The 22446-nt window shown below is 37.3% G+C and overlaps 1 protein-coding gene across 1 annotated transcript; it reads left to right on the top strand.

Annotated features, from left to right (window-relative positions):
• The first annotated feature begins 928 nt into the window (after positions 1–928).
• ruvbl2 (RuvB-like AAA ATPase 2) lies at positions 929–13539 on the top strand. The gene is made up of 15 exons (XM_007228601.4): positions 929–1058; positions 2587–2641; positions 2804–2859; positions 2979–3120; positions 3391–3520; positions 4812–4878; positions 5656–5762; positions 6959–7052; positions 8502–8625; positions 9784–9878; positions 10788–10906; positions 11010–11129; positions 11374–11503; positions 12652–12766; positions 13317–13539. The coding sequence occupies exons 1-15, from the start codon at positions 1047–1049 to the stop codon at positions 13340–13342; spliced, it is 1392 nt and encodes a 463-aa protein (XP_007228663.1). The 5' UTR covers positions 929–1046; the 3' UTR covers positions 13343–13539.
• The last annotated feature ends 8907 nt before the right edge of the window (positions 13540–22446 follow it).

The raw sequence follows: 22446 nt of genomic DNA, 5'->3' as shown, positions 1-22446 counted from the left end.
AGACAGAGTACAATGCAAGCAAATACTGGCAATGCATTTGATAGTTGGAGACAGCTTAGAGCCTAGAAGGACTTGTTTTTGTCAGTTCAGTGTCCTCAACTTGACAACCTGTCTGAACAAAACAACAGAATAAAAAAATTAATTGAGATAATTGAACGAATTAAAATATTAGGAAGAAAAACATATTAGAAGAGTAAGTGGTGGGATAAAATGATTAAATTAAGATTTAATTAACAAGAGAATAATATTTAAAAAATAAAAGATAAAATCTACATGAAAAAAATAACAAAATATTGAAATAGCTAATAAAAAAACACTAAAAATGAATGTTAATACAAAAGGATAAAATGTGTATTATATACATATACCTGTAAAAACTTGTCTTGAGGTGCTGAACAATAGTATTGCCTTCAACCAGCAATATAATTAATTAAATATGATATAATTATATAATATATAATATAACTATATAGTATAAAGTATAATTATATTCATAATTCAATATAAATATAATTCACGTAGACGAAGGACTAGAAATATAAAAGAGGTGGTCTCAATGTAAGCATTCTCTTCAAAACCAAATCTCCTTCTCAGGAATTTACTTTATAAATAACCACAATTATAAAAATGTAAATGATGGAACTAAAATAAATAATAATAATAAGTAAAAATATATTAAGAAAATAAATAAAATAAAATAAAATAAAAACGTAAAGGTCAAAAGTAAAAGCAGTAACAAAACAAATAAAAAGATGAAATTAATAAAATAAATAAAATAAAAGGGCTAAAAGGTAAAGCATAACATTAGATAAATAAAAAAAACAATATATAGTGAACTTCTTTCACTTTGGGAGCCACCGGAAAATATGTATAATAGCATGATGTTTTTAAAGTAGGAATGTTATCAACAGTACAGGTGTGTGAGTTCAGAGTTGAGTGGTAAACGAGTGAGGAGGAACTGTAGTGAATCTGTTTGCTAGACGAGCGCATTTCGGCTGCGCACCCATTCAGAAACCGCCGGCCGCGAAAAGAGAGAGAGAGAAAACATGGCAGCGCAGGTGAGAGCGAGATTCTCTGCTTTAAATATAGACTTATTATTCTTCTACTAGCTCTTATTTAATGGCCTAGGTCTATATAGAAACTGTATTAATGTGTGTAAAGCTTTAAATCTGCTGTAGAGAGAGACGGGGCTTTTGTAAATATCTGAGTGCGAGTTAGCGGGTTAGCGTAGCTTCCTGCACATGTGTGTACCTGCCCCTCACTGCGCTTCTGTACTGTATATACAACTAACTAACTATTTAAACACTTAACCTGCGGTCTCTGATCATTTCTGAGTGCCTGCCCCCTAGCTGATCTTAACAACTGGCTCGTCTTATTTAGTTAATTTATATTTAGCTTCAGTTAGTTAGCTTGGTGTTAGCATGCTAGCTGGCTAAGTTAGCTAAAGCTAGCAATTTGACCATCCTACAGATAACTTACATTACAGTAAACAGCTCAGCATATGGTTCACTGACGCTAGCTGACACTTTCTCTGTTAATATTAAACATATTATTGTAGCTACATTATGGTTTATAAAGAGTAATTTAATTTAGTTGTGCTAACCGTATGTAACGTTACTAAGTTAGCTAGCTACTGTTGTGGCTCATGTGTCACTATGGCAACATGAACTGTTGAGGCACGCGCTGCAGTGCTTAATTAACTAACGTTACCTAACTAGTGACTATAAATGTGATTTTGTCTTTTGTTATAGATATACACATGTACATATACACAGCTCTGGAAAAATAAGAGATCACTTAAAAATGATAAGTTTCTTTGATTTTACCAAATTAAAAACCTCTGGAATATAATCAAGAGGAAGATGGATGATCACAAGTCAAGATCACAAGCCATCAAAACAAGCTGAACTACTTAAAATTTTGCACCAGGTGTGGCATAAAGTTATACCAAAGCAGCGTGTAAGACTGGTGGAGGAGAGCGTGCCTAGATACATGAAATCTGTGATAAAAACCCGGTTATTCCACCAAATATTGATTTCTGAACTCTTAAAACTTTATGAATATGAACTTTTTTTGTTTGCATTGTTTGAGGTCTGAAAGCTCTGCATCTTTTTTGTTATTTCAGCTATTTCTCATATTCTGCAAATAAATGCTCTAAATGACAAAATGTTTATTTGGAATTTGGGAGAAATGTTGTCCGTAGTTTATAGAATAAAACAACAATGTTTTTTTAACTCAAACATATACTTATAAATAACAAAATAAGAGAAACTGATTCAGAAGCGGAAGTGGAGTTTTTATTGTACTTTATAGACTTTTTTGTACTTTAGAGTAATCTAAATTAGTCATTAATAATTTAAATTAAATCAGTTAAATTACTTTAATTAATGCGTATGTTGAAAGTATAGAAATGGAAACTATTTCTATCCAGACCTTGGTACATGATGATGGACATCATTTGTAAGTTGAAAATGCTTACAGGTAAAAAGTGTATAAAGACTTTATACAGTTGGTTATTTTTCATGTAAATGATTTATTTCTGTGCTTTGGTGCCTAATGATTTTTTTTTCTTTCTGTTTGTCAAAGATGGCAGCCACGAAAGTGCCCGAGGTGCGAGACATCACCCGGATAGAGAGGATTGGTGAGTGATGATGATGGACATTAGGACACATATGACTAGAACACACATGATGCATGCTAAATATGTAGTCTAGTGTTATGTAGTGTAACCGTTAATTCTCTTGAGCTTAGAACAAATTATTTTTTACTATGGATAAAAATGTTTTGTTGTCTGGGGTTTTAGGTGCACATTCACACATTCGAGGCCTTGGACTAGACGATGCTTTGGAGCCACGGCAGGTGGGTCTGCGTATACTGGTTTTCTTCATGTGTTTTGCACCAGTATGTACAATAATTATGTTTGTGAACTGGATAGTTTGTAATGATTTTTGTGGATTTTTTTGCTCTGTGCTGTTCAGGTTTCTCAGGGGATGGTGGGTCAGCTGGCATCTCGGCGGGCTGCTGGTTTAATCTTGGAGATGATTAAAGATGGGCACATTGCTGGCCGTGCTGTGCTCATCGCTGGCCAGCCTGGGACTGGCAAGACTGCTATTGCTATGGGTATGACTATTTGTATTAAGAACAATTGCCTTATTTTCTGTTTATTAAAAGTGGACAGTTTCCACTGTAATTCCTATTTTATATACAATATGGGTCAGTTTCCCTAGTCCTATACAACATGTTCCTTTCAATGGGAAATCTTCACTTAAGATTCAGTGTAGTCAAAAAACTAGGCTTAAATCCTGTCTAGGTAAACTGCCTTTGATTAATGCTGCTATTACCTGATATTGTGGGACCCATCAATGACAGTCTTTTGTTTTGGTTGGACAGGCATTGCTCAGTCACTTGGATCTGATACGCCTTTTACTGCTTTGGCTGGGAGTGAGATCTTCTCTCTGGAGATGAGCAAGACAGAGGCACTCAGCCAGGCCTTCCGCAAAGCCATCGGAGTCCGAATCAAGTTAGTCTGACTGAGGAAATAATGTAACGTCTTGTCTATATAGTTTGCCTTAGCAGTAAGGAGTAGTAGATTTTAAGAGGTAACATTGTAATTTCTGTATGCCCCATCCAGACCTGCCAACACCAATTTTGCTTAACAGTCTCGCATTTTGACCTCCTAATATGCTAATATGTACAATCCCATGTTCTAAAGTATGCATATCGTTTTGTCTCGCATTTTCCATGTTAGTCTCAAATTTGACTGTTGAGTGTATTAGCGTCCGCTCACAATGTTGCGCTGTTTATCAACGCTGATTTATGTCCAATTAACATGCACACTAATCCTGCAAGCTACCCAACGAGCCATTACATTTTTTCCTCCGAATGAAAAATATCAGCACAGCGATGCCGTGTTGACATTTTTCAGTCTCTCTCTCTCTCTCTCTCTGTCTTTATCTCTCTTTTTCTATCTCTCTTTCTCTATCTTTTTCTCTCGTCTCTTTGCTATTGCATTAGCATAATTTGAAGCATTGTTAATTTTGTCTTGCAACGAAAATGGCATTTAGTTTTAGTCATAATTTTGTCATCTGAAATGTATTTAGTTGTAGTCTAGTTTTAGTCGACAAAATATCATAAGAATATAGCCATCAAAAATACAGTCAATTTAGTCGACTAAAATGTAAATGTTGTAAATGTAAATGCTTTTTCATCAGTTCCCTTGAATTATTAACTACATACTTATAAAAAATTTAACATTTATTAACCAGTTGTGTAAGATTGTTAATGTTTGAATGTGAAATATATTTATATATGATTTCATATATATTATTATTGTAGGTATGTGACTATAAATATTTTACGTTTAAAATTTTGTTCTATAAATCAGGTGATGAAACATTTGAATGGTTAAATTATAGTTTAAACAGAGCTGTAGACGCAAAAACACAGCTTTTAAAGGATCTAGTTTTATCTCCAGCACTAACCCAGCACACCTACTGTAGCTACAGTCTATAAATAAGCTCAAAAACACACATTCACATACTGTCCTGTAGAGATGCTCTCAGGATGTACTGAAAGACTTTGAGTTAAAGTAAGAAACCTATGAGAAAGTGGTGTAAAGAAATTATTCGTCAGCAAAATTAACACTGATTTGAACATGGTTTGCATTTGAACAGAACTAGTTTTGCTCCTGTTATTGAGGGAAATTTAGGGTTTGCCTGTTACCATGTTATCAGTAAAGTTTTAGTGGAAAAAGGGATAGTAAGTATTGTTTAGAATGAATGTTAAAGGTGTCTGTGTTTTTGTTCAAACAGAGAGGAGACGGAGATCATTGAGGGCGAGGTGGTGGAGATTCAAATCGACAGGCCTGCCACAGGAACGGTACGTATCTTGCTTGCTTAGTTCTCTTATTTTTATTATTAGATTATCTCATGCTGTGTGTTTTTAATTGTACCCTTCATGATTCTCAAGTTGGAGACCTGAGCTAATGGGCTTTAAAATGTAATGTTTTTAGTTGTAGCACATATCTAATTAACCCAATCTTATCTATTCACATCATATCCCAGTGTGCTTCTGTGCTGATTTAGGCTAATTTTCTCCAACATTCTAAATTTCCCCCATTATTCCATCTGTGTGGTACATAACTATGAGTACAACTGTTGTATTTTCTCCATTATATCCCAGTAACTGACCATTATTAATAAATGGTAAATGCAGTTTTATAAATGATAATAGCAGTGCCAGTTCACATTAACCATTAATCCAAACTATTACCAGTATTTACGAACCCTTTTGTGCAATAAAATCCCACCTGTTCATGACTGAGACCAGCAAAGTAAGAGTGATGAACTCCAGCGCAGGCATTCATTTTAATACAGTTAATTTGTTTAATCCTAAAAGGTTATTAAAGATATTTATCACACAGTGTGGGAAATGAACTTCTTATCGTGATAAATGTGACAGATGCGTTCGGCGCTGCTGGGGCACAGCTGTATAAATGAGCTATGAGCTTTCCTAAAATGTCCAGACGAAAGCTATTAAAATGCAAAATAAGAAAATGGCCTTAAATAAACCCTGTTAGATTTGGGTTATTGATTATTTCATCTCTCTCTTTTCCTCTCTTCCTCTTTCTTTCCCTTACTTTCTCTGTGTGTTTAGGGTGCAAAAGTAGGCAAGCTGACTCTGAAAACTACAGATATGGAGACCATCTATGACCTGGGCAGTAAAATGATCGAAAGCCTCAGTAAGGAGAAGGTCCAGGCTGGGTGAGTGTGTGCAGATCACTCTGTAGCTGTCTTATAATTCTTTATGTAATCTCTTTAAATGACCAAACATCACATATAAGGCTGCTGAATACATTGCACAATCATGTAAGGTAAATGAAGTTTCATACATATCATGCTACAAGTTGCCTGATACAAAAGGAAACTTAAACTATTCTAATTTTCTATAATATCTACGCATCTTACGAATTGGACTCTAATTTCGGACATTTCAGTCAAAGTATTGGAAATCTAAGCTTACTGTAAATAAACGGTAGTGCTTTACTCACCTAAATAAACAGTTTTTAGGTGAGTAATCTGTGTAGATTAACATCCAGGACTTCTTTGAAATTTCCTACATTAACTGGAAAATACATACACAGAACTTTTTATTTAATTTAATAATGCATATTTTCGAATCGCTGGGCTTATAGTGCGTTTACACTGCTCCGCACTGCCCCCCTCCAACTGGTCGCATGTGGGCGTGACAAAAGTGTTTCCTGCGTCGTCCAATTAAATATTTCTAATAAATTTAAATGCTTTCATACAAAAGCATTAAAAAAAAAGCATCTTGACGCATCAGACCCATGATGCACCGTGCGACTGCGCCTGACAGAGGCGGCGCTTCCCATTGAAAATGAATAGGATACGTCGCTGTGCGTTGTCGCGACGGAGCAGTGTAAATGCACCGTTATTTATTTGTGGGACCACATCTTTGCCTGTGCCGCCTATTGGAGACATGCCGTTTCTGCACTGTGCCTATGGGATCCAGCGGCTCCCAGTGGTGTATAATGACATTGCATTTGTCCTGTGTGCGCGTCCAAACTCTGATTACGTCAAAAAAAAAATGGCGACACCCTTATTCACTTAGAAATAGGCTCCCTAAATAGTGTTCAACATAAAAAATCAAGAAATAGTTGTCGTGCTATGGAAATGCAGTGCGCACAGTTTTTTTATGCAGAGATTTACAACATAGTGAATTATACTGAAATGATGTTTTATTTTGGGATTTTTTTTGTAAGAATAATGTTTAAGTGTTCATCTAAGGCTGGAGGGTTTTGAATTTCCTTTACCCGATGGCAGAGAGGGACAGAAAACTGCGCAATAGGTGAAACTGGCTGATAATAGGAGGGTGGCCAAAAATAGGTGTCGGCTTAATACCAAGTATATTAATATTACAGCCTTTTCCATCTTTTCAGGGATGTGATCACCATCGATAAAGCCACCGGGAAGATCAGCAAACTTGGACGGTCTTTTACAAGAGCACGAGATTATGATGCCATGGGGGCACAGGTAAGCAGTGTTGCTTGGGGACTCCACTTTCTTAAACTAGACTAGATTTTTTGACCGTTGGTAATGATTTGATTGCATACTGCAGTTGCATTAGTGAGAGCAGATTGTTGGATGATCACCATGTTAGAGAAAACAGTTCCACTGCTCCACAGCTTAGTGCTAGATTGCTTCATACTCCTCTTGGAAATCTAGTGTCAATAGGTTTATGTTGATCTGCCCCAGAGAGTCTACAGACTCTAGACGAGCTGTGTGCTGAATGGCACATCACAGGGTTCGTATTGTCATGAAAAACCTGGAAAAGTCATGGAATTTAAAAATAGTAGTTTCCAGGCCTGGATAAGATTAAACAAAATAAATAAATAAATAAAAATACCCAAAAAGTTTTAGAAAAGTCATGCAAATTTGGTCTACACATATTTGTGTTTCGGTTTATTGATAAAGAAAATCTATTCTGAGCGAACAAATACATCAGCTCAGAATTTTTTTATCAGATTAATTTTTAGACCTACTATATTATATCAATTTAAATCATTTTTAGTTTTAGTTTTATTGTCCATGTCTGCACTGATGTTTAAAAAAAAAACTATGGTCATAAAAAATTGCCTTGAAGGCATGGAAAAATGATGGAAATTTATTGATTAAAACATGTATGAACCCTGATATCATTTTCAGCAATAAGTGGAGTTTAAAGTAGCTGTATGCGTTTAATAGAAGGGGTGTCCACAAACATTTGGACACATAGTGTACCTTGCTTTTATATGGCGGCTGACCACAGCTTACTCTACAGTACTTCAAACTGTGAAGTTAGCAAATCTAAGTGCATGAGCTGTTTGACTGTGTAGCTGCTACAATAATTGTTTCTATCTTGACCACGAAATGCATCATTTACTACATTACATTACATTACATTACAGGGCATTTAGCTGACGCTCTTATCCAGAGCGACTTACAATTATTTTTATTACTATTACAGAGTTGGGCCAATGTAGTGTTAGGAGTCTTGCCCAAGGACTCTTATTGGTGTAGCACAGCATAGTCACCCAGACCTGGAATTGAACCCCAGTCTCCCACATGGTAGCTCACTGGCAGGTGGTGGTGTTATCCACTGCACCACACCAAACACGTACTAAGCTAAACATTTCCAATCAGGCTTATCTTTTGCACTTTTTAGCCATGTTGGTATCAAGAATTTCAATCTGCCCACAAAATTGTTCCTTTGCTGCCCATTTTATTCAGAACCCTGCTCTGGAATTGATTTAGATAACCGACCCTTTTTTTGGGACTGCAATCACAGAGGCATTAAAGACTTGTCTGCCGCCTTTAAGATTTGCTGTATGTGCATTTACCGCACTCTGACTCTTCTGGGAGCTCTTCTCTATTTTGGGACTGTGTTTTAACTGATGGTGTTGAGATTTTGATGTTTATGTTTCTTTATTTCTGCTTTTGCAGACTCAGTTTGTGCAGTGCCCAGAAGGGGAGCTGCAGAAGAGAAAGGAAGTCGTCCACACAGTTTCACTCCACGAGATTGATGTCATCAACAGTCGGACGCAGGGCTTTCTAGCCCTGTTCTCAGGTATGCATCCCATCGTTACTCTGTTTTGCTCTACTCGCAGGTCATTTAAAGCTGATGTTCGTAAGTTTTGGGATTTGGTGGATTTAGGTCCCGCTCTGGTGAGAATGGGCATTTTAAACTGGGCGGGTGCAATGAGGTCTCCTTTTAGAGCGGATGAATCCGATTTCAGGTTATGTTCAGTCAGAGAGAGAGAGAGAGCACGCACTCAGTCAGAAACTTTACTACTTCGTTTCTTTGCTTTTATTATGAGTAAAGAGTGAAGTCTCCATTGCTCCACCAGCCGCTAGCGTTTAGTAAAACTGAGCTGGATCCTCTTTTAGAGTCTGTACATGTGACGTAAGTATGTAAAGACGTGTGACGTGGCCAAAGAACTCTTGCAAAAAGCGCCCGACACTTTTTAGAATTAATATATTAGTAGTGATAGTAGGGATGGTCGTTTTCAGCACACTGGTACCATTAAACACAATATTTTATCTCTTTTCCACTCAGAAATGCTTCTGCTTTCAGTTTAGAAACAACATTATACAGACTGACACCTTAAAGGAGCAATCCGATGTGAAATTGACTTGGGGTGTAGTGATACATAATAACGAGTACAAACGTATCTCAAATAGCTCACTTGTATTCGCACACAGTATTCTGAAATACAGTGCTTTTAGCCAATGCTTACAATGCTAATGAAAGCTAGTGTTGCCCTGCAAAGAAATCGCTAATTTACATCATTAACAATCTCAAAGTAGCTCCATACTTCATTGGTTGAAGTCTGAGGATCGAGACATTTAAAAAGAGGCACTTAGAACTTTGAAAGGACAGGTAGTTTACTAAAAACACTGTTTATTATACACACAGTACCTTCAGTCACAATAAATCGACTAATGTGCATGAACGAAACAACAGTTAATAAGTCACAAGAATAATCACATTAGTTGTGGACTGGAGTTGGTACAACTGGAGTTGGCAAATATTGCAAGGATAGAAGAATATTACAGTTATTAATTTAGCAATCTTTTCCCATATCCTACTTATTGATTGTTGCTCATCGTTTGACTTATCTTTTGTGATAAGAATTTGTAACTCGTCGATTAGAGATTAAATGTGAATATTCTTCACTGTGGTGCAGAATATAAAACTGATCCAGATTGTGTTTGCACTATGCAGGAGACACTGGAGAGATCAAATCAGAGGTACGTGAGCAGATCAACGCTAAAGTGTCTGAGTGGAGAGAGGAGGGCAAAGCAGAGATCATTCCAGGGGTAAGTTCTTAAAATTGATTTGAACTCTCTCTAAGCCAGTGCTTTATGTAGGTCTGAAATTGATCTAAACTCTAAACTACTTCCACAAAGTTTTCTTTGAATCCAGTATTAAACATCTAGTTTCTAATACAACAATAGGCTGTCCTGAGCCTAGGCAAATTGTCCAAAAATGACTCCTACCTACACTACCAATAGACTGATTCCTGAACTGACATCCTAATGGTGGCAATAACTAGTGTACTTCAGTAGCAGTCCTTCAGTAAGGTAGCTACAAAAATATGCGGATCATGAATCAAAGGAAATAAAAAATAAATAAATCAACTTGATGCTGAAATCTAGTTAAAATTAATGTAAAAGTTACCACATTTTTATATTAGAAGTTACTGTATTTTTCTGACTATAAGGCGCGCTTAAAATCCTTTAATTTACCCAAAAATTGACAGGGCACCTTATAATCCAATGCAGCGCTACTTTTTGTAGCCTGCGTGTTTACTCTGTTAAAGCAAGCTACGTGGGACGAACCTCTAGCTGGTAGTGCTCTGGCTTACTGGAACACTCAGGCTCAGGGTTCCTAAGTGTAGCGCTGTCAGGTAGCATTTAGTAGCCTAAGCACTGCTAACCGCACTGCTGCTAGCCACGCTGCTGCTAACTGCTCTGATAAAAATATTGGAAATCTAAGCTTACTGTAAATAAACAGTTTTCAGGAGAGAAATCTGTGTATATTAACAACATGGCGACACCCTTATTCCTTACTATTGTCGCTTAAAATGCGCCTTTTAATACTGTTCGCCTTATGTATAAAAGACCAGAAAATAGACGTTCATTGATAATGCGCCTTATAATACAGAGTGCCTTAAGGTCTGTAAAATACAGTATGTGCCTAAGAGAATCCTATTTTTTTTCTTGCAGGTCCTCTTTATAGATGAAGTTCACATGTTGGATATTGAGTGTTTCTCCTTCCTAAACCGAGCCTTAGAGAGCGACCTTTCACCTGTACTCATCATGGCCACCAACCGTGGCATCACCAGGTATGCAAACAAAAATAGAAATGCTCAACAAATTTAAGTATTATATAAATTATTATTATTATTATTATTATTATTATTATAACATTTGTCATTAATTTTACAGAATTCGAGGCACAAACTACCAGAGTCCTCACGGTATTCCAATAGACCTGCTGGACCGACTGCTTATCATCGCCACATCTCCTTACACTGAGAAAGAGACAAGGCAGATCCTGAAGATCCGGTGAGAAACACTCTCACTGCAGTTATTCAATCATGTAAAAGAAAGAAAAAAAGGCCACACCATGGCAACCTTTGTCTTTCTAAGCACAGCTTCATTTGAACACTATTAGGAGATGGATTATATATAACTGAACATGTAAAATTAAAGGAAAAAAATCATTTTAAACATACATCAAAGTTAAATGTAATAAACTAATAGGTAAAATTGTATTCTTGTTAATTTGATATCGTCTGATCATTTCTAGATGTGAAGAGGAGGATGTGGAGTTGAGTGATGAAGCTCACACAGTTCTCACACGTATTGGACAGGAGACGTCTCTTCGCTACGCCATCCAGCTTATCAGCACTGCAGGCCTGGTGTGCCGCAAACGCAGGGTAATAGACATTTTTTGGCAACTAAAGTGCATGTTTTTCTGCTTTTTGATACGTTATGTTCCTTCTTCTTGTAGAGTGTTTAGCTGTTCTGAAAGTAACAGCTTATTCTTGACTGAAACATTTTGAAAACTGCAGTGATTCACAACCTACTCTGGCACTTTGCTGCTGCTTTCAAAAGATGTTCTTTTTGAACATTCAGATGCTTGTTCAGGTGCTTGAGAATGACTGGGCACTAGTTATGGTTACTTTGAGTGTGAATCGTGCGAACAGTGTAGGTTTGAATGCAGAGCAGAATACTGAAACTGCTCTGTTCTAAAAGTGTAAAAATATTGATATCAAAGTATAACTATTTTGTTTTGCAATACTGCATATATATAATTGTTGCATTTATTACACAGTTTAGATAGCAGTGTTGTACTATCGTTAGATCCTTTATTTTATTGGAGAAAAGTTTTCTTTTACTCAAATTTCAATAATATGATTGTTTTTATACTATAACAGTTTTTCCTAAAATCTTATTTAAACAATTGCAGTATAGCTCTGAAAAAACGTTAAGGTTCTAAATCAGTTTCTCTGATTTTGCTATTTATAGGTATATGTTTAAATATAATGTACATTGTTGTTTTATTCTGTAAACTGTGGGTAACATTTCTCCCAAATTCCAAATAATAATAGTTATTTATTAGCAGAAAATGAGAAATGACTAAAATAAAAAAAGTTGCAGAGCTTTCAGACCTCAAATAATGCAAAGAAAACAAGTTCATATTTATAAAGTTTTCAGATTTTATAAAGAGTTCAGAAATCAATATTTGGTGGAATAACCCTGGTTTTTAATCACATTTTTCATGCATCTTGGCATGTTCTCCTCCACCAGTCTTACACGCTGCTTTTGGATAACTTTATGCCTTTAAAGCTTTACGCTGTCTAGCTTGGTTTGATGGCTTGTGATCATCCATCTTCCTCTTGATTATATTCCAGAGGTTTTTAATTTGGGAAAAATCAAAGAAACTCATCATTTTTAAGTGGTCTCTTATTTTTTTTTCCCAGAGCTGTATTTTCTTGATTACAGTATATTGCAATGTATCCAAGCTCTTGCCAATAGACATTAGAGCCCTGTCTAATGTGATATGATGTGATGTGTTCCTCAGGGCACAGAGGTCCAGGTGGAGGACATTAAACGTGTCTACTCTCTCTTTTTGGACGAGTCTCGTTCCTCACAGTACATGAAGGAGTACCAGGACTCCTTCCTCTTCAACGAAGCACGTGAGTCAAGACCTTTTTTTTTTGTGAAAATATTTTTTTATGACCTGCCAAATAAAGTCGATAGCACTAAGGGATAGTACTATGTGAACCAATTAACTCTAGGTAAAGTATCAGGAGATGATTGTATAGGCTATTAGGTGTTATCTTGTGCGTAAGGTTGAAAACTGGCCAGCATACTTATGGCCAGAGTAATATATTAATTGCTATATCAGAGTTCGAGCAAGGGTACATGGGACACTTTGTTGTGCTAGCATTTAACATTCACAGTGTCACATGTGTACCAAGAATATGTCCTACAAAGCATTACCGTCCACAGTGGACAGAGCAGTGGGTGGTAATGCTCATGACTGGCAGCTTCTGGCTAGAAATGTCCCTGCCAACAGACATACGATTCTACCAGAAATCATTTTCAAATTCAGTGCAGTAGACACCACACATGTCCCTCGAATCAGTGCAGTGTTCTTTTGGCTTCCAGAAGTCATGGGACACAATACTTTGGCATTTGGCACAGTGTGTTCATGTTTTTTTTTTTACGCCTTCTTTTCTGCAGAATCTCTTCAGATGGACACTTCATAAGAAGATGACAAAAGAGAGCCTGTTTTTTATACCATGTTCCTGTGATGTTCTCTTAGCTCGTGTGGCCTGATGGTCCCCCGGCTCCTGGCTGTGAAGTGCATTCCCCCTCATTACTCGTTTTTTTCCATGTGTTTTATTGCGGTTTATCATTTGCTGAAATCCATGCACATTAAAACTATTTTTGGTTGAAATTGCAATTCTCTGCTGTTTCTCATTTTATTTTAATTGTTGGAGATTTAAACTCAAGGCTAAGAGGATTGATTGCCTCCTAATAACCGAAATGTTAATTTCCCATTAAAATACTAAATTGAAGATGCTTTGTAATGGGTTTTGGACTCTTGGGATTGTTCAAATCTGGCATGGCCCACATGCTTAACATTTAGTAAAAATGCAGTTGGCAATTTTATCATTTGGCACATTTCCACCAGCAAAAATCAGTTGAAACGTGAAAACTTTTTCCCAACCAAAGAATAGTGGGTTCTTCGGCACTGAACTGTGATGACCTCTGTGGACATGTCTAGTTGTACAGGAGCAAGGGGCTATCGGAGAATCTTCAGAGAGGAGAATAAGCATCTGTTCTGCTCTTGACTGAGTCTAAAATGGCTCCAAATTTTAAAAAAATATGCTAAAATAATAGTTTATAAATGTTTGATTGAAATAATTGTAATCAATTTTAGAATAATGTAAATAATTGTGTAAGCTTTTAAACTCCAGTTTTAAGACTTTTAAAAGTGTTTTTGGGGTAACTCCAGCATCAGTAGCAGTAATGCAAGTGAATCTACTGCCTAAAAACAATTTGTTAAAAAAAAAAGTTAAAATACACAGACATGGGTTTCTTAGTGTTTTTGGCAAAATACTATCATTCTACTTTCCAAAATTAAAGTAATGTCCTGGCTAAGAGGATGTTTACTATAGTGTTTGCTCCACTAACACTGGTGCAAACAGGTAGGTTCACAAAAAAAAAATCACCAAGGTTGTTCTCAGCCTTAAACTGAACCAGTTCCAGAGTTTATATGGGCTCAAAAAGGGCTATCATTACTTACATTTGGCTGTTAAACATGCTCGGTGCAGTAAATGCATTGACAATACAGTCCTTTTAAACCAAGATTTTGGAGTCTTTTTTTTCCAAAACAGGATTTTGGAGGAGCCTGTCTTATTTAAACTTCAGACTTTAGACTGGTTTACTCTTAATTGTTGAAGTGAAGGGATTACCATGACCAACATGAGGAGTCTGAGAAGGAATAAAAAAAAAATCTCAAGACAATTAGAAATAGGCCATTCTAGTATCTGCTAAATCTTTAACCAGTGTATTAACTACCAGGCCATCTTAACATGTTCAGCCCAAGAGCAGACCATAAGATGTGTAAAGAAGTCTCCAGCAATCCTAAAACTCTATCACAGGACCTATAGATTGCTCTTGTTAGAGTTTATGTGAAAGGAGAAATCCGGATTAAGGAATAAGATTAATCTGTCCAAAGCAAATTGTTCCATTGTTCTGAGGCCTCATGTCATAAGACTTGCGTGGACTTCCTACTAAATTGCATACCTGTCAAGTCTCCCGTTTTGGCCGGGAAACTACCGTATTTTACTCCTCTTTCCCGCCGTCCTCCCGTATTAGTATTTTCCCGTAAATTTCCCGTATTATACTAAATAAAAAAATATATAGGCCACAGGCGACAATGCACTGACCGCTGTGTGTCTCTTAACCAATCGTGGTGCCGGTTCAAGTAGGAAGTCCCGCCTTTCAGGAGAAACAGCCAATCAGCTAGCTGGTTTTGCGGAGCGCAGTTTAGTGTGCGGGAAGCCCCGCCCCTCCCCTCGCTGTGAGTTCAGGCAGCTAGTCGGAGCAGCTGTCGTTAAAACTAATCTGGATATACGGAGATTTTTCTAAAAGAAAGGTAACTAACCATGTAAACTGTGATGAGATTGTTTCTGATAGCTGGTTAAAAAGACTCTTCTCTGAATCAAAACATAAATTAAACCCACTGTGTGTTTAATAAAATACAGCTTGTGTTCAGTTAGCTTAACTTTAGAATTAGCTAGATAGATATTCAGGGTTTGAGAAAAATCTACATATATATATATATATATATATATATATATATATATATAATGCCCTGCCCTGATGTGCCTGATCAGCCAATAACGATCATTTCCAAACTCTATTAGTTCAGGGCTAGTTTTAGGGTTTGTTAGAATTTGTTTAAATCTCAAGTATTGTGGTGTAATGTATTATAATGTAATGTAATGTATTATTTAGAAGGGGTAGAAGAGATGGTTGAGCTGGAGAGAGAGAAAATGTGGAGAGGGCTGAAATTAACTGAACTGATCAGGAGTGGACTGAACGATAGAAAGAAGTATTAATGAAAGATTATTAATTGTGTAGGCCCCTTAGGACTATTATTTACTTATGGAATATATCTGATCCATGTCCTTCTTGTAAATTTGTGCACCCTTCAATTTCAATTTTAAATCTATTAAATAAAAAAAAAATATATAATATATATATATATATATATATATATATATATATATATATATATATATATATATATATATATATATATTTTTTTTTTTTTTCCCTCGTTTGGGCTGTTGGGGCGGCGGAAAAAATCCCTTATTTTTAAGTCCAAAACTTGACAGGTATGAAATTGTTCTGTACGCTCAGAGCTGAAAAGTTCCCTACGCACAAAAAAAAAAAAAAAAATTATAATAATATGATAGACAGCGTAGCCACCGTCTCCTAAGTAATTTAATAATTACCCATGTTTTAAACTAATTATTCAAAGATGGGTAGTAAATGCTTTCATTTAAATGCTTTAAATGAGTTGCTTAACAAGACGCCAGCCGTCACGCACTCTGTTTGTAATCTTATCCCAACCATGCTCTTGGAAATCTGATACAGCGTATAAACCAGTCATAACCATGGGCAAAAAAAAAATAATGGTCACAGAAAATGCGCTCTCGGCGAATTCGGCTATTAGCAATATTTTCCAATAATGCCAACGCTGCCGTCTTCAACAACTTGTAAGCATGTTTAAAAAAAACTAGGTTGGGGCACCGAGTGGTCCAGTGGTCTAAAGCGCTGCCACTATGAGCGGGAGGTCGCAGATTCGAACCCGTTCATGCAGCTTTGCCATCCAGCTGCCAGCGCTCAGAGGGAGCAAAATTGGCTCTGCTCCCTCTGGGTGGGTAGATGGCGCTCTCTCCCCACATTACTCCTACGGTGATGCCTGCAGCACAGGGCGTCTGTGAGCTGATGTATCGGAACCGAGCAGCTGCACTTTCCTCCGACAATGCATCAGCAGCAGCTCGAAAAGAAGCGGTGGCTGACATTACATGTATCGGAGAGAGCTTGTGTTAGTCTTCACTCTCCTGGTGTGTTGGGGCGTTACTAGTGATAGGGGGAGTCCTAATGAGAGGGTTGGGTAATTAGCTGTGTAAATTGGGGAAAAAATGGGAAAAAAATTGAAATAAAATTATTAAAAAAAAAAATGTGGCTAAGTGGAAACCGGTTGAATGATTATTTCAGTAAGCCAAGCCACTTACTGTTTAATTGTCTGATTCATTTACTTTATTTTACCCAATAATGGCTTACTACAATGTGTGCGTACACAATTCATACGTACAAAAAAAAACATACGTAAGCCCGAAATGAAAGTGCCCTGGGGAAACGCACTTTCTCACGTTCAAGTCAAATTTAGTACAACTGTGAGCGTGAAATATGGTGTACGCAATGTTTTTGTGTGTACGCACCTTTAGTACATGAGGCCCCTGGTCTTTGTCTCTGTGTGCACTGGCCTTCACAGGATGCCAGAATATTTTCGATTGCAATACTATAGATACTGCACATGCGCTGATTATCATATGCGGTGTATATTAGGATTTATGTAATAAGAATTCTTGCCAGCAAACACAACAAAGGCAAAACACAAAAAAAGGCGTGATCCCTGCAGATTGTACAGTCCTACAGTACTCCAGGTGGCAGTGTTTCCTCACTATTGAGTTTATGCAGCAAAGATTGAGTCTATGCAGCAACACGCAGCTTCTGCTTGTGCTGCGAGTGATGCCTTCTTTGTTTTGGGGAAATTTACCAGACAGTGAAATATCTGACTGGGATCTGGCCTTTATGTAGAAAGTCTGCATAAGGATTATTACTAATGAAATATCCCCATTAAGTTCCAGCCCCTTATTTATGGTTGGGAGCTATTTTATAACTAGGAACTTACAGTAATAATCAATTTCTTTATTGAATAAAAAACCCTGTAACAATGCTTCAAACCCATCACATTCAAAGTGACCAATATATCTTTCCTTGATTTTAAATGTTATTGTATGATTTTTTTTTTTGTTTCAAATATTTCACATAGCAGTATGGCAAATATTTATTTAATTATTTATTTATTTTTTATTTAATGATATTTTAGTAAGGTTTTGAATAAGATAGGATAAAAATGTTTTAATATGTAGAGAAGGGACACTTTGTCAAAATTAATCAGAAATATAATTTTTTTTATTTTTACAGGTAGAAAAATTACATTGTTTTAAGGGAGGAGCACTAGAAAATAATGCAATACACTGACATTCCTCACGTCATGGAATTTACCTGCTGCCGTCCCATGATTTTTGGTTTGTCAGTATATCTAGACATGAATACAAAATTGCTCAATAAAAAGAATTTTTTTTCTGAAAGAAGTTAATTAAAATGTTAATAAATAAATAAAAGTCTATATTTTATTTTACATTTTAAAGTTTCATAACTGATGATATACTGCTATGCGAAGATTTTTGTTTTTTCAGTATATCTAGACATAAAAACATAATTTTACTTATTTTGGGAAAGCTGTTAAGAACAATGTTATTTTTTTAAATGGCTATTTAAGTAGTCAACAAACTAATATAGTATTTGACATAAACTTGGGTAAAAAAATAGTATTACATAATAATCAGGTAACAGGAGGTCTAATATAGAATACCTGATTATACCTGATTTCAGTGGCCCACACATAGAGGTACTCACCGGGAATTGTCCTGCTCCTTCCTATGGCCAGTCTGCTTTGAATAGAACAGACCCAAGTGAATCAACTAAAACCGGTTCCAAATCACTAAAAGAATCTGACTTGTGGTCATGGCGTATCACCAGCAGTGGAAATATTTGTTAACATATGGACTGCATATGTTATGTGCTTTGTCCATACAGATTGTGTGTCTTGGCAATCCCACAAACCAGAGCAAATTATAGAAATATATTTTTTGCCGTATAGATCAAGCCAGCAAATAGGAAGATATTCGAGTAGTTCCACCACAAAGTGGACATGTGTGGATGGATGAATGGATGGATGGACAGTGGAGCTTTTCTTGGGGGGGGGGGGGGGGGGGGGGGTTATGCTGGTAAAACTGGGCCTCATGAAATCAGAGGCCCAGAGAGAGCCGGCATTATGTCTGAGGCTACAAGCGGCTGCATAAGAGAAGAACACACCTCCTGGTTTACAGCTCGACTGTGTGTTAAAAAATAACCAGCTCTAACAAAGAGCCAGACTGCTTTCAGATGCAGTCTAACAAAAGACAGTATAACAGGTAATCTGCACACATAAACACTCATTCATTTGCTTTCAGACGGGTGGTCCCAGCCTGGGAAGTGAATAGGGGGTCTATGACTTTATAGAAACTGGAGAATACGCTAGAGGAGAATGTGCATGTCTGCTAGCCTCCTGTCCCCCTGCTGTCCTGGAGATAAGGGCAGTAACTCAAAACTGGCCATTAACATGCCTAACTAAATGGCTGTAAATGAATGGGAGTGACTGGAGAGGAACTACTGAATGATGTGGAAACTGTCCTCAGGGATGCTTGGGCCTGAAGATTGACACTGAGAGAGATCTGTGTGTGTGCCTCCTAATATATCAAGTATGTTGGTGAACATCATTTCTGTTTCCAGAACGCTGGATAATGTTTTTTAAAAAGCAGAAGTCGTCACGAATGCTTCACATTGGTCTGTGTCAGTTTTAATGAGATTATGGCATGTTGTTTTTCCGAAGCAAATCTAAAAAGTCAAGCTTTTGAGGCAAAAAAATGACATTTAAACTGATTGGCACAATAGAAAAAAAATGCATTCAAAATGCCAGGAACTAACACACATCAACCATGCAAATCAACTCCCAAGTTCAAAAGCCAACACCTGACCTCAGTGCTCATTTTTGTGCTAGATGTATTCAATGAGATACATACGAAATATACATAGTACATACAGTAACACATTCTTTTTAATCAATTATACCAATTTAGTAGCCAATAGATTACATTTTTGGTAATCTATTGCTAATATTAAATGGTCAGAAGCTAATGCCAGACCAATATAAGTCCAGTTACCAGTTTACATCCAACACCAGGCCAATATAAGCCCAGTCACCAGTTTACATCCAACACCAGGCCAATATAAGCCCAGTCACCAGTTTACATCCAACACCAGGCCAATATAAGCCCAGTCACCAGTTTACATCCAACACCAGGCCAATATAAGCCCAGTCACCAGTTTACATCCAACACCAGGCCAATATAAGCCCGGTCACCAGTTTACATCCAACACCAGGCCAATATAAGCCCGGTCACCAGTTTACATCCAACACCAGGCCAATATAAGCCCAGTCACCAGTTTACATCCAACACCAGGCCAATATAAGCCTAGTTACCAGTTGACACCCAACATTAGGCCAACATAGACCCACTGTTACACAACAGTAGACATCCAATGTTAGGTCAATGTAGACCCACTGAAAAAAACAATAATTGCCACCCAACATTAGGCCAACATAGGTCGACCGTCAAACAACAGTAGAGACCCAATATTAGGCCAACCCTAGGCCCACTGTCAAGTACTAGTTGACACCCAACATTAGGCCAACATAGACCCACTGTTACACAACAGTAGACATCCAATGTTAGGCCAACGTAGACCTACTGAAAAAACAACAGTTGACACCCAACTTTAGGCTAATATAGGTAGACAATCAAAAAACAGTAGACACCCAATGTTAGACCAAGGCAGGCCTACTGTCAAGTATCAACTGGCACCCAACATTAGGCCAATGTAAACCCACTTTCAAACAACAGAAGGCACCCAATGTTACTGTCAGATACCAGTTGATATTCAAGCCCAGCCAATGTAGGCTGACAGTGAAACAGTAGACATCCAACATCAATATGCTTTCATATGGTTTTCCATAAAAAAACACTGCTAAATGTAAAACCAGTTTAGATATTCGCAGAATCAAGCTAATTTTTTATTTTTATTTCTAATTTCCTGTATCACCCATCAATAGTGATGCCTCCTCCGACACATGTGAAGCCAATCACTGCCTTTTTTCAGCTGCTGCTGATGCAGCATTGCTGAGTAGCATCTCAGCGTGCTCAGAGGAAAGCACAGCGACTCGGTTCTGATACATCAGCTCACAGAAGCCTTCTGATGATCGACTTTACCCTTTGGAGTGATGTGGGGAGAGAGCGCCATCTACCCACCCAGGGAGAACAAGTACAATTGTGCTCTCTCAGGGCTCCAGCAGCTGATGGCAAGCTGCATGACTGGAATTCGAACCAGCAATCTGCCCTAATTGTTTGACGTAATTTCCCATTTCGACATTTAACGTCCATGGTAAATGGAACACAGCATTAGTCTGGCTTGGAAAGAAGAAAGTTGATATTGACCCAGTTTTTTTTTCTATATTTTTAAGCTAAGTGCTTAAAGAAGTCTTTAATATGGGGGTTATTGGGGTTCAAATAATCTTCACTGTGGCTTAAAGAGAAAGAAGATCAGCTTAAACTGACAGCTTCCAATTTATTCCTGTTCAAGCCAGACGCAGATAGACTTGGGGGATGTTTCAGAAATGTGGGAAATATTAGTCTGAAGTGTCCTTCTCCTTGCCATCCGCTATTTTTTCCTCATTATTGCTGTTTGATGATGGTTAAAATTATTTTTATCAAAATTTCCTCTAAAATGCTTTTGAAAAAATATTGGGCTGTCTTAAATGCATTGCTTTTTAAGCTCTATACTATTCTAAGCTCATGTACCACCTTAAATCTGCCCTGAACCCTTTCCCAAACTACATCTGAATTAATTTCTCCGTGCTGCAGTAGAACATGGTCCTCACTCGCAAAATGCTGCTTTAGTGATCTATCTGCAAGAACATGAATTGAGAAGAAGCTTAACTGAATGATTAATATGCTGCTCCCACCTGATGGTCGTGAGATGAGAGTCCTGAGCAGCCCAAGCTGTGATTGTGATGCAAGAGTGCGAGAGCTCTGCATGGACACTGTTTATGTCCATACGACCCTTCTGCTGTGCTGGGGGTTGAAGTGATGATGACTGTAAGGCCAACAAGGGACCCAGCAATCTGCTCTACAGCACGATCCATCTGTGTGTTGGGTAGGACAGCAGGTTCTGATTTTAGCTCTGTGATGGTATTTCTCAATGCATTTAAACTGCTAATCTGAGTATCCTGGGATTTCTCAGTCTGTGCAATCATGAAAACCGACTATGCTTGGTTTACTACACCTGTAGCCAGAGGTGTCAAGTAAGGAAGTAAAAACACTCAGATGATTGGAAAAGCGTGAAGCTGAAGCACCCCCACAAAGAAACAGGAAGAGAAAGTGAGACAATGATAAAATAGGAAGATGGGGAGGAGGTGGGTGCGAGGTTGTTCATCATGCAGGTAGAGAGGAAGTGACAGTTAAATAGGTTGGAGAGTGGGAGGAGTAAGGGCGTGGATCAAACTCCCAAATTTAAGTTATAAAACTCCACTTGACATGTTGGTTATCTATACTGTAGTAATTATTTTTTTAGAGGACTTTTTACTTCTAATCCTTACATTTTCACACAAATATCTGAACTACTCTTTCTACTTCTTATATTTTCATCAAAGTGTTGTTCTTATACAGCTATGGAAAAAAAAGATTTTTGATTTTTTTTGGAAACCTCTGGAATATAATCAAGAGGAAGATGGATGATCACAAGCCATCAAACCAAGCTGAACTGCTTGAAATTTTGCACCAGGAGTAAAGGCATAAAGTTATCCAAAAGCAGTGTATAAGACTGGTGGAGGAGAACATGCCAA

This window comes from Astyanax mexicanus, chromosome 1, assembly GCF_023375975.1.
Source record: "Astyanax mexicanus isolate ESR-SI-001 chromosome 1, AstMex3_surface, whole genome shotgun sequence".
NCBI lineage: Eukaryota > Metazoa > Chordata > Actinopteri > Characiformes > Acestrorhamphidae > Astyanax > Astyanax mexicanus.
The sequence above is the reverse complement of the archived record's forward strand: the minus strand, read 5'-3'. Positions and strand labels throughout refer to the sequence as shown.